Source organism: Gorilla gorilla, chromosome 7, assembly GCF_029281585.2.
Source record: "Gorilla gorilla gorilla isolate KB3781 chromosome 7, NHGRI_mGorGor1-v2.1_pri, whole genome shotgun sequence".
Classification (NCBI taxonomy): Eukaryota; Metazoa; Chordata; class Mammalia; order Primates; family Hominidae; genus Gorilla; species Gorilla gorilla.
In genome coordinates this window covers 90468455-90484708 of record NC_073231.2, presented here as the reverse complement: position 1 = coordinate 90484708, position 16254 = coordinate 90468455, and the positions used below count along the sequence as shown (strand labels likewise).

General features: G+C 38.8%; 1 protein-coding gene across 2 annotated transcripts in view; it reads right to left on the bottom strand.

The window, feature by feature from the left end:
* The window catches only part of E2F5 (E2F transcription factor 5), a 37197-nt gene that overhangs the window by 1325 nt on the left and 19618 nt on the right, over nucleotides 1-16254 (bottom strand). Inside the window, exons 2-7 of one of the 2 annotated variants that reach the window (XM_004047214.5) lie at nucleotides 10974-11083; nucleotides 9972-10133; nucleotides 6972-7015; nucleotides 5704-5768; nucleotides 3779-4046; nucleotides 992-1039 (exon numbers count right to left, since the gene is read on the bottom strand). In XM_004047214.5, coding sequence (XP_004047262.2) covers nucleotides 992-1039; nucleotides 3779-4046; nucleotides 5704-5768; nucleotides 6972-7015; nucleotides 9972-10133; nucleotides 10974-11083 — 697 coding nt within the window. The remainder of the gene's footprint in view (nucleotides 1-991; nucleotides 1040-3778; nucleotides 4047-5703; nucleotides 5769-6971; nucleotides 7016-9971; nucleotides 10134-10973; nucleotides 11084-16254) is intronic. The other variant, XM_019032727.4, reaches the window with a different exon arrangement.

The window sequence follows — 16254 nt, the reverse complement described above, 5'->3', positions numbered from 1 at the left end:
AGGCCAGGTGCAGTGGCTCATGCCTGTAATCCCAACACTTTGGGAGGCTGAGGCAGGTGGATCACCTGAGGCCAGGAGTTTGAGACCAGCCTGGCCAACATGGTGAAACCCCGTCTCTACTAAAAATACAAAAAGTAGCCAGGTGTGGTGGCAGGTGCCTGTCATCCCAGCTACTCGGGAGGCTGAGCCAGGAGAATCATTTGAACCTGGGAGGTGGAGGTTGCAGTGAGCTATTGTGCCACTGCACTCCAGCCTGGATGACACTCCAGCCTGGATGACAGAGGGAGACTCTGCCTTAAAAAAAAAAAAAACAGAACACTAATGAAAGTGTTTTGTTTGCCACTTTGCAAACAGAAGAATGAACTGGACTTACAAAGTTTGCTGATGTTCTCTGCTTCTACATACATGTTTAGTACATCTCTAGTTACTATAACATTTGCTAACTTAACTGCTACCACTTCGTAGGTTTCTACTATATTTGTTAGGTAGTAGGACTCTGATCCAAGAACTTACAGAAGGAGAGAAATTATTAAAGTAATTAGCATATTGTAGCTAACTGATATTTAATAATTTTTCAGGTTAGATGACAATGTGGTTAATATTAATACTAATTCAGTGACTTCCCATTGGCAGCTTGAAATTGGCCCGGGTAGGGGTATTTACAAAAGCAGGTGTTCAGATCACTTGCTGATTTAGACAAGTTATTTTACTCTTCTTGGACCAGATCCTTCAGGAGTGGAAAGGGCTAACAGTTTATTTTCAATGAAGGTGAGAAGTATCCTCATATGGATTCCTTTCCCTCAAAATGCAAGCAAAGAAAAATAAATTCTGAAGGATGCCTATTACTTACTGTAAGTGTTAAGGGAGAATTTTCATGAATCTTCATAGTAAAGCAGGTAGCAAATGTATGTTCATTTCTTTTAAATCATGTTTCACTTATAAATTCCACAAAAGCATTACTGATAAGTGAGTAAAATTTTAACCTACTTACCGTCAGAAGACATTAACTCATCAATGATATCTCCACTAATAGATCCTGCTGGAAACAGTAATAAAGTTTGGTTATATTTCTGTTAACAGTAAAAGATACTTATATTTAAACACAAGTAGTCACAGCAGCAGCTTGACTGACATGCACATTTATTTAAAGTACTAGTACTTTGTGGACAGGTTGTTTTCATGAGCACTTACTCTGTGCCTGGCATTACTGTTAAACTTCCAAACTCCAGACGAAGACCAAAAGACTCATTATCTGCCAGGCGTGGTGGCTCATGCTTATAATTCTAGCACTTTGGGAGGCTGAGTGAGGCGGACGGATCGCTTGAGCTCAGGAGTTCAGACCAGCCTGGGCAACATAGTGAAACCCGTCTTTACAAAAAATACAAAAAAATTAGCCAGACATTGATGGCACGTGCCTATAGTCCCAACTACTTGGGAGACTGAGGTGGGAGGATCACTTGAGGCTGCAGTGAGCTGAGATCGTGCCACTGCATTCCAGCCTGGCTGACAAAGTAAGACCCTGCCAAAAAAAAAAAAAAAAAACAACAACAAAAAACCTCATCATCATTCTACCAAAAAACTGACTCAGTTTTAGTCAGTAGTTTCATAATTCTCCCAGTTATTCAACCTTAAAACTTCAACATCACTTTCCATTCCTGTTAACTTTATCTCCAGATCTCACACATGAAATGTTATTTTGCCTACAGTGTTTCTCAAATCTGTTCGTTATTTCTCTTCCTGATCTCACTGTAATCGCTGTTTTAGCCTTTTTATTTATTTATTTTGAGACAGGATCTCGCTCTGTCACTCAGGCTGGAGTACATTAAGTGCTGTCATGGCTCACTGCAGCCTTGATCTCCGAGGCTTGCAATCCTCCCACTTTGGCCTCCCTCCCCAGTAGCTGGGACCACAGGCACACGTCACAATGCCTAGCTAATTTTTAATTTTTTTTTTTTTTTTTTTTAGAGATAGGGTCTCACTGTATTGCCCAAGTTGGTCTCAAATTCCTGGGCTCAAGCAGTGTACCTGCCTTGGCCTCCCAAAGTGTTGGGATTACAGGCATGAGCCCCACCACACTTGGCCCTTGTTTTAGCCCTAATGTTCTCTCAGTTGCATAACTGCAAACATCTACAGTTTCCATCGCCTCTGAATTCTGCTTCCCAAGGCCAAAAGCATCTTTCCTAATCATATTACTCCTGTGTGCACCATTATAGCTAATTATGCTATTTCCTTGGTCACAGATCTTCACTGGTTTATTGGATAAATGTCCTAACTACTCTGAAATTCAAGGCCCGCTCTAATGTGGCCCAAAATTACTTTCCTTAGTTAGGATTTCCAAACATGAAACCATAAAAACAGAATACTCACTTTTTAAAAACACTTTGTTGAAGCCAATGTGTTAATTGTGTCTAAGCTAACCCATGTAAAACCCATGTAAAGCTTGCCTGCTTTATATCCTAATTAGATTGTAAGCTTTTTAAGGACTACATTTTCTTTTTTTTTTTTTTTAAGATGGAGTCTTACTCTGTCGCCCAGACTGGAGTGGCGCGATCTCGGCTCACTGCAACCTCCAACTCCTGGGTTCAAGCAATTCTCTTGCCTCAGCTTTCCAAGTAGCTGGGACTACAGGTGTGCGCCACCACACCCAGCTAATTTTTGTATTTTTTAGTAGAGACAGGGCTTCACTATATGTTGGCAAGACTGGTCTCGAACCCCTGACCTCAGGTAATCTGCCTGCCTTGGCTTCCCTAAGTGCTGGGATTACAGGTGTGAGCCACCGCGCCCAGCCAGCACTACCTTTTCTACTGTGCATCCTAATGGTCTGTAGTATAGACATATTTATAGGGGAAGGAAAGGAATAGATGCTTTGGGCAAAAAGAAGCTAAAAAACATTCCATGTCCAGTTATATCTTGTTAGCGTCACTTTTAACCTGTGAACTCCCATTTTAGCAATGAGACACATCCTAGAGGTAAAATAAACAATTTGGATTATATACAATATAGTTTTAAATTATCTGCAATATGATGTCTATATTGGCAGCATTCATTCATTCATTCATTCAGTAGTCACTGAGAGATTGCCTACCATGCTCCCTTTATTTGGAATCAGTAAGGTACTGCCAAATTAAGAGTTGTGCTCTCTACTCCTGATACCCAGTGTGAAATGTTTTAGCTTTTTAAAATTTCATAAATGAAACAAATGAGGAAAGTAAGATTTCCTACATAATTGGAGTTGAGACCATTTATCACTTCTATAAAACTAAGCTTCCCAAATAAAAAGTATAACAAAGAATATGGAGAAACAAGAGGCATAAGTCACTATGGTCCATACTTAAAGATAGTTGGAACATATTTTCTTAAAGGTAGTTGGAACATATTTCACTAATTTATCCTAGACTTACTAAGAGAGATAAAAGAACCTTACCAAGTAAACTTCAGGTAAAAGCTGAACTCTATATATGCCACAAATGGAAAATTCCACACCTGACCTTGTGATAGGTTGCAGTCAAGCCACAGTCAATATTTTGTTTCATGCAAAAATTAAAACTATTGTATAAAATTATATTCAGGCTATGTGAATAAGGTGTGTATGAAACAAATGAATATTGTGTTTAGACTTGGGTCCTATCCCCAAGATATCTTATTATGTATATGCAAATATTCCAAAATGTCAGAAGTGCTTGGGACATTTCTGGTCACAAGCACTTTGGATAAGAAAGCCAACCTGTTTTTATATTTCTCCCTCTCTAATTTACAAAAGAAAAGGCTCTGAACCCACCTGAGGATATATCTGTAGCTGATGTCTGCTGCAGAGCCTGGCTTCTTTCAGAGACATGTTGCTCAGGCAGATTTTGAGTTGCCATGCTGGATTTCTGTGGAGTCACTGGAGTCAAGGACTGGGAAGAAGGCTGTGTGAGGTCATCAGGTGGGGGAACAGGAAAAACCACGGGCTTAGATGAACTCGACTCTTTATTTATAAGCAGCACATGGATAGGTCCTGAATGACTCTTTAGATTGATCTGGTATTTCTTTTGTCCATTCTGACCCTTTGAAGTTATTGGGTATAAACAAATGTATAATTATTAACATTTCTAGCTAACTTAAGACAGTAAAATAAGGCAAAGCTATTAGGGACTTACTAAATTCACATAACACAATAAAGTCATTAAGTCAAAACACAAAAGTAGAGACATAGAGTAGAATGTAATTTTGAGGGCTCTAAACCACTAGTTTCTAAAAAGTAAGCTTTTCACAAATACTGATCATTAGAAACTCTCTGTTGTAGAATTCTGGCAACCATCTGTTGTTACCGTGTGTGACTATATAATAGGTCAGGGCCCAGCAATGCTCCAGGTATTCTCCATATACAGGAACTTTATCCCCTGGAGTTGGCCACCACAGATCTGGTCAGTTCAACATGCTTCACAAGTCAAACTCTTTTTTTTTCCCATCTGCAAGCACAAAGACAACTAATTTCTCCTACTGAGAAATAAATATAACATTCTTCCAGCTGAAAAAGTAATCTGTATCCTGAGGCTTCAGACTCCAGTAATACAAATGCCTAAATGTAAACTTTTTTAATAAGGGGGTGGGGGAAGGAGGTAGATAATATAGTAATCTTTTTCTACTCCCCTTTTTAGTTATTGCTTTCAAATTAGTTTGTTTTTAAAAATCTGAACCTGAAAACGAAAATCATGAAACTCACTTATAGAGTCAATAAATGTCTTTGACTTAATAAGCCAGACAATGTTTTGTAAAAGACCTAATTTAAAGGAATTGATTGTTGATATGTACATTGAACTTTTTCCTCAGTGGCAATTTTTATATCAGTTGTAGATGTGTTGTTGTTGTTGTTGTTTTGAGACAGAGTTTCACTCTTGTTGCCCAGGCTGGAGTGCAATGGCGCGATTTCAGCTCACTGCAACCACTGCCTCCCAGGTTGAAGCAATTCTCCTGCCTCAGCCTCCCAAGTAGCTGGGATTACAGGCGTGCACAACCATGCCCGGCTAATTTTGTATTTTTAGTAGAGATGGGGTTTCACCATGTTGGTCAGGCTGGTCTTAAACTCCTGACCTCAAGTGATCCACCTGCCTTGGCCTCCCAAAGTGCTGAGATTACAGGCATGAGCCACTGCACCCAGCCCAATGTGGTCATTTTAACTGATTTTTATAGATTAGTGGCCATATCATTAGTCATTTCTTGACATCCTCTAACTTAAAAAATTCAAATTTAAAATAATTTAATCAAAATGTTAAGTCATTTTAAATCATTTGGTTACTTGGGGATAGATATCTTAGGGATAGGACCCAAGTCTAAACACAATATTCATTTGTTTCATACACACCTTATTCATATAGCCTGAAAATAATTTTATACAATAGTTTTAATTTTTGTATGAAACAAAAATCACTTGATAAAGCATTCTGATTACTTTTTAAAAAATCACTTTATTTGAGCTAAATGATATCAATAAATGACTAAGGATATAGCCAATAATCTTTAAAATCATTTATGATTCATTTAGTTCTATAATTTTACCAAGGAATTAAAGACATACAAATTCAGCTATCAATACTTTTAGATAAAAACTTGACTAACTCACAGTGTTTACACAATTAGCTCACATTCAGCTAAAGAAAATATCCTTCTTGAGACAGTAGATTCATTTTTCCCACTTATATAAACATAAGTTATCGTACATACCATTTCTGGAATGGGTACCTCCAGTTGTGTACCAGAAGGTGCCTGAATGGCCAAAAGTGTATCACCTGGTCAAAAATAAATATAAAAAGTTACATAAAATACTGTTGATCATGGAATACAGTGGCAAGAATGTGGGCTCTGGAATCAGAGTGTTTGGTTCAATCCCAAACTAGGTGACCTTGAGCTTTGGTTTTCAATTCTATAAAATGGGGGACACACAACCTACTGCATAGATTTATTTTGAGGATTAAATAAGATAATACATGTATTAGTATTATACATGGGTTAGCTGTATGATTCTCATTAACAAATTCAGCTCAAGTTGATTTTGCTTTGACTAAGACTCCTGTAAAGTCTGAGATTCTTAAGACCATTTAGCCTCAAATAACACTGTTCATTGGACTGAGGATAGTGGAGATTAGGTATGAGACACTGAAATGTTGAGCTTAAATGATTTTATTATTTTTGAAGCCAAATTCTACAACAAATCTCTGTTGAGTTGCAGATTAACAGAAGTCTCAGCAAACTTCCTTAAAAAACTCAGGAAATACAGTGGTAAAATAGAACAATAGGCCTATACTTATTTCCAACATAGTCTTACATAGAAAGTCAGACTCCACTTGATGAGGTACTTGGCAGAATCTTTTTAAATAGGTGGATAATACACATAAATTTAAATATGCACAATTTCATTTTACTTGTGCTATAATTTTGGAACACACGTCCCCCCATTTTAGTTATATTAATAACTATAATTATTAACATGATATTGTTATTTTAAGGAGAAAACACAGGGGCAGCAAATTGCATAGGAATAGGTTTCCTGGTTATAAGATGGATTCACCTAATTCTTTCCTCATGGTTTCTTTGAGTTTCATTTGAGACCAGCATACTTGCATATAGTTTGATAAACAATGCTGATGAGAACCATGTTCTAGTTCAAGTTTGGTCACTAACTCTGTGACTGTGTGACAATGAAAGTTGCTTAATCCCGCTCTGATTTAGCTTGCCCTCTGTCCCTGTCCCCTTCCCCTTCCACACACAGTTGATCCCTACCAGTGGAGCTAATGAACTGAATGCTGTGAAAAGCAGCTATTCTCATGAAAACAGAAACAAAAGCAGTCTATCAATACACGGCATGGTGGAGTGAGACACAATGCCCACAACTTCTGAAAATAATGACAGGATGAGGACACAGGGAATTCTGAATCACTCTCCACTAAACAGGTTGAGAGGAAGAATGCAAGGAAAAGTCTAATGGTACTTACCATTAAAGCAATTACAGATGTCTTCATGAGTTACATAGGAAAATGTACTGTCATAGGAGTTAAGGAACAACATTTATATCAAGCCGTAGGCATTTAAATTAAGGTAATACATCTGAAGGTCAAAATAACTAAATGACCATATGCACAGAGGGACTGCCACACATGGACAGACAAAAAAAGAAGTCTAGTCTAGAAAGGTAAAGACAAAGGAGTTCCCATCCTTTGCTCTTAGAAGAAGCCATTCTGATTTTTGTGACATTTGAGGACCCTTAGGAGAGAGATGGAAAGCAGTGCACATTCTTCATGGAGGCAAAGGTTTCTGGGGGAAGGGAATGGATGGGGAAAAGGAGGCCATCAGCAACCATATCAGCTTCCACATCAGGAATTTTCTGTGATCGTTGTTTTTTGTTCTTGTATTAAATAGTCAGGTATGGCCACAAGAGGACACAGAGGAAAAGAAAGGCTCAGAAAAACAAAGTATTATACTCATAGGTCCTAGTGACGGGAGGCAAGGCAGGCTACTCAGGGCCACGTGGTTAAGACAACAAGGTGGTCAGGAGGCAGAAGACAGGAGCAAGGGGAAAGCATTAGCCCAGAGCTTTTATTGAGGTTTCCTTGGGAAAAGAAATGCAGGGTGGCCGGGCATGGTGGCTCACGCCACCCAGCACTTTGGGAGGCCGAGGCAGGTGGATCACTTGAGGTCAGGAGTTCAAGACCAGCCTGACCATATGCACAGAGGGGCTGCCATACATGGACAGATAAAAAAAGAAGTCTAGTCTAGAGATGGTGAAACCCATCTCTACTAAAATACAAAACTTAGCAGGGCATGGTGGTGAGCACCTGTAATCACAGCTACTCTGGAGGCTGAGGCAGAAGAATTGCTTAAACCCGGGGGGTGGAGGTTGCAGTGAGCCAAGATCGCATCACTGCACTCCAGCCTGGGCAACAGAGCGACTCCATCTCAGGAAAAAAAAAAAAAAGCAGGGTGGGGAGAACACTACGATTAGCTAGTCTGGATAATTTTGTTTTGTTTTATTTTGAGACGGAGTCTGCTCTATCGCCCAAGCTGAAGTGCAGTAGTGTGATCTTGGCTCACTGCAGCTTCTGCCTCCTGGGTTCAAGCAATTCTCCTATGGCCTCCCTGGTAGCTGGGATTACAGATGCACGTTGCCATGCCCAGCTAGTTTTTGTACTTTTAGTACGGACAGGGTTTCACCCTGTTGGCCAGGCTGGTCTCAAACTCCTGACCTCAGGTGATCCGCCAACCTTGGCTTCCCAAAGTGCTGGGATTACAGGCGTGAGCCACTGCATTTGGCCTAGTTTGGATAATTTTGGTGGGCTCTAAGCTATGCAGGTAGTCCCCCAGTTGTCTGGTACCTGGCCCTGGGATGATTAAGGCAGAGGAATATTGCCACCTGGGGTGTATGGACTGGAGAGAGGAGGTCTGGACCTTGACTGGTTAGTTTATATATCAAAGGGATGCTCCTGGCTGAGCCCATGCTGTTTCTTTTTTTTTAATTTTATTATTATTATACTTTAAGTTTTAGGGTACATGTGCACAACGTGCAGGTTTGTTACATATGTATACATGTGCCATGTTGGCGTGCTGCACCCATTAACTCGTCATTTAGCATTAGGTATATCTCATAATGCTCTCCCTCCCCCCTCCCCCCACCCCACAACAGTCCCTGGTGTGTGATGTTCCCCTTCCTGTGTCCATGTGTTCTCATTGTTCAATTCCCACCTATGAGTGAGAACATGCGGTGTTTGGTTTTTTGTCCTTGCGATAGTTTGCTGAGAATGATGGTTTCCAGCGTCAGCCATGACCCTACAAAGGACATGAGCCCATGCTGTTTCTAAGAAGTGGCTAGTCCCAGGATGGGCAGTCTCTCCTCAGCCAGAAAGGTTTATGGAGATGTCAAAATACCATAATATACAGAAAACTTTATATATATCACACATAACCATGGTTGGGGCAATGGGAATGGCCAGCATCTCGTAAAGCAGGGCAGCGAAGTCCAAGATAAAATAGATTAATGGCTTTTGAATTTCAGAGCTCCACAGAACACAGCTTGAAAACTCCCATTGTTCTCAAACTGTTAAGGGGCTCTGATCCATACAAAGGAAATAACAAATGAGATCATGGACTTGTTCACCAAATACATGAAAACGTGAAAAGTAAATTATATTGTATACATTAGTCAAAATTTCATGAGGTGCTACAAGGTAAAATGTGGTTAGTTTCTTTAAGAGTACAGGTAAGTTCGTAAACTAAGAGAATCACAGATACCTGAGAGAAGACAGTGGTTTGTAAGAAACACATGGATATGTGTTTTTATATATATAATAATGTTTTTATATATTATATATAAATATATATATTTTATATATTATATATAAATATATATATTTTATATATTATATATGATATTATATGTATTATATATAATAATGTTTTTCCCCCAATATATATTGGTGATAGGCACACGCGACTTAGACCCCTGTTCTCCAGTAGGAACTATTTTGGGGTTCATGTTAGGCAGAAAGTATCAAGGATTGATTGTGGACACATGATATCTCATCTTTAAACGAAAAATTTTCAAAACTTTGAGAGCTGCTGAATTTTATACTTCAGAACACTGAACATAATTATTTAAAAATAACAAATGTACTTAACAATGGCTTCTAATATTCACAGATTTCCTAAGCACACTGGCTAGCATACTGCATTCTATCAATTGGTAGGCCAAAAGTTGGCTAATCTCTTTTTCCCCCTCAGTGCAACACAGGAATAACACTAATGGATCTGTACTATATAACTTAAAAAGGTAACATTTAGAAAATATTAGTATATATTATAAGAATATAATAAAATTAAAATGTCATATTTACTTATAAAACAACTGTCTAAAAACAAAGTGAATGATCTTCAGACTGAAATGATTTATACATACATATTCCAAAGCTATATGTATATGCATAAGTTATTTAAAAGGATATCTATTATTAATGGAATCGTCCATCACATTTTTGATGCTTTGCTGTAGCCACAACTTCTGCTGATCAAGTTCTCTTTCCTTCAGTTCTAGATCTTCAATTTCAGCTTTAAGATATCTTAATCTATCTATGACTTCTTTAGTATTACAGCCAGCACCTACACCTCTTAAAAACATATGAGAATTAATATCCTCAGTATCAGATCTAGGTTAATATCACTTAATTTTTACTGTAATAAAACTGACTTATTTAGTAATATATTCAAGACAGACGTCTTTACACTCTTAAAATCAAGCACTAAAATCCTTAAAAATTTTAAACACCATACTTCTTGCTTAGAAAATTTATTGACAAGAACAACCAAATTACAAAAATTCTCAATCTTCCCTACAGTGTTTTTTTGTCATCTGGAAGGCCAGACTGGTTGGTGACTGGGTACCAAAAGAGTGTGCTCAGCAGTCACACCTAGCAGTCTCAGGTTGTGACTGAGGTGCTGGTAAAATAAATTACAACATTTTAATGTTTTGGTGGAATTTTGGCGAAAACAAAACAAGACAAAAACTATGGTCAAAGGGGACACATTAGAAGAACAGAAATTGTTACATTCAAACGTATAACCAGGCCACAATTAATGACAACATGCGTTTCAATTAATTACTATTTACAAAGTACAAATTCCTATGAAAGTAGTTCTTGCTCTCAAGGACAGGTAAAGAGTTAGGAAGAGATTAATACAAGACAGTATGCAATGTGTGCCAAATGAGTAATAGCTTGAGGGAGAAAGTAAGATTTGAATTTTAAGAGCGAAAACCCAACATCCAAGAGAGCAAGGGAACACCCAACACAGGAGTGACACAGAGGCCCAGAAAGGTGTGTTCAGGGAAAGCTGAGGGGCCTGACTGAAATAGAGGATTTGGGAGATAGAAACATTGGGAAGGTCAAATTTTACAGAGCACTGAGAAGAAAAATAAAGGTTTCAGAAGAGGGTGCTGGTTTGTAACTTACTTCCACTGGATACTGTTTTTTGACTTTTTTTCAATCAAGTCAATTCCCTCTAAGACATTGGTGATATCATAAATTCTCCTTTTTTGCCTCACAGCCAAAGTATCAGCAGCCTGTTCAGGAAAGACAACGAGAACAGTCAAACAAAGGGCAAGTCATATTTTAAAGCCAAAAAGGGTTGATTATTAAATCCACAGCAAGTCCAATCTCAAATTTGACCCAGTCAGTTGCTTGGGGACAATAGCTGAGCATGTTCAAAGCATCTCCCAAACACTGCAAATACCAAAGAAATTATTCCATTTAAAAGCTAGCAGATGTTGGAACAGAAAAAGAAATTAAGGTCATGACACAAAGCCTGCAAAAATAAAAGAACACAGTAAGAATACTTTGTGTCACCTTATGGACTAATCCTGAGGAGGAGCTACTAATTGCCTATCCATGTCACCTCCTATCTTATTTCTCTGTTCATAAACAGTCTCATCTAAAGACGCATTACTTATTTTTTAAAATTTTAAAGAATTACATCTCAGCAATTTATTTTGGTAATTAAGACACTTGGAAATTCTGAACTATATGCACACTTATAATACCTTGAAATAAATATCTACATTTTTAAATTAATAATGAAAACAGAGGAATGAATCATGCCATCCTAATACAAAGCATAAAATCAGCAAGAAATCAGAATCAATAGCTCAAGATTGCACTAGCAACTATTATACAAAAACTTGGTAGCTGCATTCACATTAGATAAGATCAACAAAACAATATATGCTATCATGTTATGAATTCAACAAACAATTCCTCTGATTAGTTCCAATTCACATTTTTGATGTGTGTTCCCAAAAGAACAAAGAGAACCTCAAAGAAGTTTTCAGAGTGGATTAGACAATAGCCTATTTTGAATGTGGAGCCACATTTTAAGATCCATGGTAGTTACAAATATTTGTGTCTCTACTGACAATTTTCAGCACATTATCTAAAATATCTAAATGAACAGGATTTAGCTTCGCATAATTGCTAACAGCTCTCCCAGCTTCGCATAATTGCTAACAGCTCTCCCAGAGAGCATCACTACTTTCTTGATTCTGTGAAAACCTAGCTCAGCACAGTGTTTGCAATCTGGACCTGCCTTCCCCCTGGAGAAGGTGCCACTGACAGCTATATTCACTGTACAGGCATTTGGGATCTTAAGAGAAATGTCAGTTCTCTCAGACACATTTTTTTTGTATGTGCCACCAAAACCCCCAGGTTACTGCTGTCCCATCATTCAGGTCTTCCTCAAGAAGGGGATTCATGCCTCAGTGGACCAGGAGAATAAGCAGGATGTGGCAGAAGAAGGAAAAGCAGGAGAGTGGGGCTCTTTGTTCCCCAACTCTAACTTGGCACTGTCCCTTCTAGAGAACCAGAAAATTAACAGCAGGACTAGCCATGGTTTGTTTCATTGATACCTTCTTCCCTTGTACTTAGCAATTCCCTTCTTGTTTTATCAACCTTCATAGAATTTTTACTCTTGACTTCGAGGCTGTTTTTATGAAGAGCAATACACGACTGCAAAGTTAACGGTACAAATCTGAAGCTGAGGTTTCATTTCTCACTTTCCTCTCTCTAGAGAAGTAACTCAGAGAACTCCAAGCCATGGCTCTGTGTTACTGGTATCTATGTACTCACACAGAAAAGCATTCACAGCCATAGCAACAGCACTCTGGTTTTGGTATCAGAACATGTTTGTATGAACCAGACCACAAGATCTAGCTTAGGTCATTAGGCAAAGTGCCATGAGATTTAATTTTTAGCTCAAAGTTTTAAAAAGGTGTCTTGTTTATCATTTACATTTATTACTGCTTAACAATCACAACATTTAACCCCTAGTTTCTAAAACTAAACATTATTTCTCAAATACTTTACTATTTAAGTATGTAAACATATAAATGACTAACATGTACAGATCATATGTAAAAGAATCTCCAGGAGGCTTTTATTTTAGAAAGTCCCATCATTCTTTTTTTTTTGAGACAGAGTCTCCCTCTCTTGCCGAAGCTGGAGTGCAGTGGTGTGATCTTGGCTCACTGCAACCTCCACCACCTGGGTTCAACTGATTCTCCTGCCTCAGCCTCCCAAGTAGCTGGGACTACAGGTGTGTACCACCACGACTGGCTAATTTTTGTATTTTTAGTAGAGACGGGGTTTCACCATGTTGGCCAGGCTGGTCTTGAGCTCCTGACCCCAGATGATCCACCCACCTCGACCTCCCAAAGTGCTGAGATTACAAGTGTGAGCCATGGCACCCAGCCAGTCCCATCATTCTTAAGAAGTTCTGAAGCTAAACACACTGAGATCCAGTCCCAGGGCTGCCACTTCCTATCTTCAGCTGGCCTCATCGTAAGCTCACTAAGCCTCATTTCCTTTTTCATAAAATGGTATAACATATACTGAAAGGAGTATTGTGGGAATTAAACTGGATAATCTTACCGCAATGTCTACTGTATAGTGATTACTTAAATGTTGGCTAGTCAGCCTCATCATCAAATACAGGTTGAAATGGATCGTGGGTAAGACTGTGTTTAAGATTGGTTAAAGTTTGTGTGTATACAGATTTACCTTGTTTTATATAGTGTTTGAAAAAGTTGTGTGTGAATTCTTTAAAAACTAATTTGGGGCTTTAATATCTAACAGAATAATACCATGAATCTCCACCCCCACCACCACCACCATCACCACTACCTTCCTCCATTCATTTAACACCAAAATGTTCCAGGCTTGGTTCTGGGTCTTAAAGATATAGATGTGACAGAACAAAGTCCCTGCCCTCAAAGAAGAGAGGGAAGTTAATAATATACAAATAATTATGTTTGGAGAGAATGCAGGCAAGAGGAAGGTGCTATATCAAATAGGATTTTCAGGGAAAGAGCTCTCTGACAAGGTGACGTTTGAACATTTGAATGGAGTAGGAGACCCCTGTGAATGTCTGGTGGTAGAGCATTCTGGGCAGAGGAAGCAGCAAGCACAAAGGTTCTGAAGTGTGAGGGGTGCTTAGCTTCTTCAAGGAGAGGCAGGCAGGCCAGTGTGGCAGAAAAATGAGAGGGAAAATGGAAAAAGGAGATAAAGACAGGAAAGGAGACCAACAAGATGGCGATGGCAATAATCCATGCAGGAGATGGTAGTGGCTTGGATGGAGGGGTAGCTATGAAGATGGTGAAAAATGTTAACATTCTGGATATATTTTGAAGGTATGGCAAGCAGCAGGTCCCTAGAGAGGAATCAGAAATGACTTCAGTTTTTGATAAGAGCAATTACAAATAAGGTATACTACAGAAGGAACCAGTTTGGAGCACTGGAAATAAAGAAACTGGCCTTGAACCTTCTGACATCCACAGGGAGAGAGCAAGACCACTGGACACGAGAGTGTGTGGCTTAGGGGAGAGATCCAAGCTAGAGATATAAATTCAGTAGTCTTCAGCGAATAGACAGTTTATACCACAAGATGGAATCCACTAGTTTGACATAGGAGGTGAGCATATAAGGGAAGGTTAAGAACCAACTCTGGGGAAGTTTAAGGTCCAGGAAATGAGGGAGCAACCTGCCATTGAAGTCAGAAGAAAATCAGAAAGTGTGGGGTCTTGGAATCCAAGGGAAGAGAGTGTAAGAAAGTGTGACCATATCAAGTATTGCTGTCAGAGCAAGTTAGAACTGATCAGTGATTTGCCTTTGGAAAGATCATGGGTGACTTTGATCAGAGCTGTTTTGGCAGAGAGGTGGGGCTGAAAGTCTTAATGGAGAAATTTCAAGAAAGAATGGAAAGAAAGCTAGAATAGACAACTCTTGAAGAGTTCTGCTGCAAAGAGGTAAGGAGAAATGGGGCAATATTTTTAGGGAACTGTGGGGTCTCCAGGAAGTTTTTTTTTTCCTTTTAAAGATGGGAGCTATTTCAACATGTGAGTATGCTGATAGGAATGATCTGGTAAAGAAGAAAGAGGAATCATTAACAATGCAGAAGAGAGAAGGGACGACTGCTAGAGATGGCCATAAGTAGGCAAGGCAGGATGTGAATTCAATAAGTGAGGATTGTCCTTAGATAATAACAGGGCATATTAATAACTGAAGTCCAGCAGAGTACCTGGGTACAGATATAGGTACATTAGTAGACCAGGTAGGGAGAAAGGTTAGACATTTCCTTCTGGTTGATTTTTATTCTCTCATCAGCACTGGGATCGGGGAGAAAGGAAAGGAACTATTAATGGTTGAGAGGAGAGAAGAAAGTACGAAATATTCATATAAAAAAGCAAGACAATAGGTAGCATGGAAGGAATGCTGGACAGCACTACTGGCCCCTTTGTAGTTGGCGATCATGAATTTAAAGTGAGACCTATCAGCATTATTTTGCATTTTCCTCGAGCCCTGGGCAGTTGCCTGGGTACAGACAAGGGGTAGGTGGAGAGCAAAGCAAGTCACCATTCCCAACCCATGCTCGCCACTGTAACTGTTGAATAAGTATATATATTTCTTAATCACATTTACTTTAAAAGGCTACATTTACTCTCATAGGATTTTACCTATACAGCCATAAAGGAAGCATCTAATTGTATCACATTAACTCAGTTTACAGAAAAAAACAAACAAAAATATTCCTCTGAAAGAATTAGATCTCCCCTCCAAATATTAAATCCTGTTCTAAAAATATGATAAACAAAGGTGAACAAAGCAATGTCTATAGGTGGAACAAAATTAAAGTCTGCAATGCTTCTAAGAGGTGCTCAAGACAAATGAACCAGGAAAGCTGAGATAGGTAGTCCATAAGTGCTAAAAACGGCTTTAATAATCATGAGGCCACGTCCCTTCATTTGAACAAATGAGTCCACTAAGACCCAGTGTTAACTCTGGATAGGGAGAAACATCATGTGGTAGCTTTATTTGAGTTAGGATTAGCTAAGGCTCATTGGCTCAGGGTTGTTCTTCTGATGGACCATGATGTTGTATTAAAAAGGCTAATATCAAAACAATAATAGGAAACATCCTGTCTTTCAGGTTCTTCACCTGCAAAGCAGGTACTTTATTTGCTGTCTTCCAAAATCACAAAAGTCAATACATATGCACTCAATAGTTTAGCTACTGTGATTCAGAAACGAACACTATGATGAAGCAGGCCAGAATCCCAAAATAAAAAATGTGCAACAGAAGTACTATATAAAACCAATCAGTTCCACTTGAAAAGAAGATGGGAAGGACCCCAACTGATGCTCCAAAATTGCCTATATTTTAATGAGAATTAAAATAAAAACTGAAA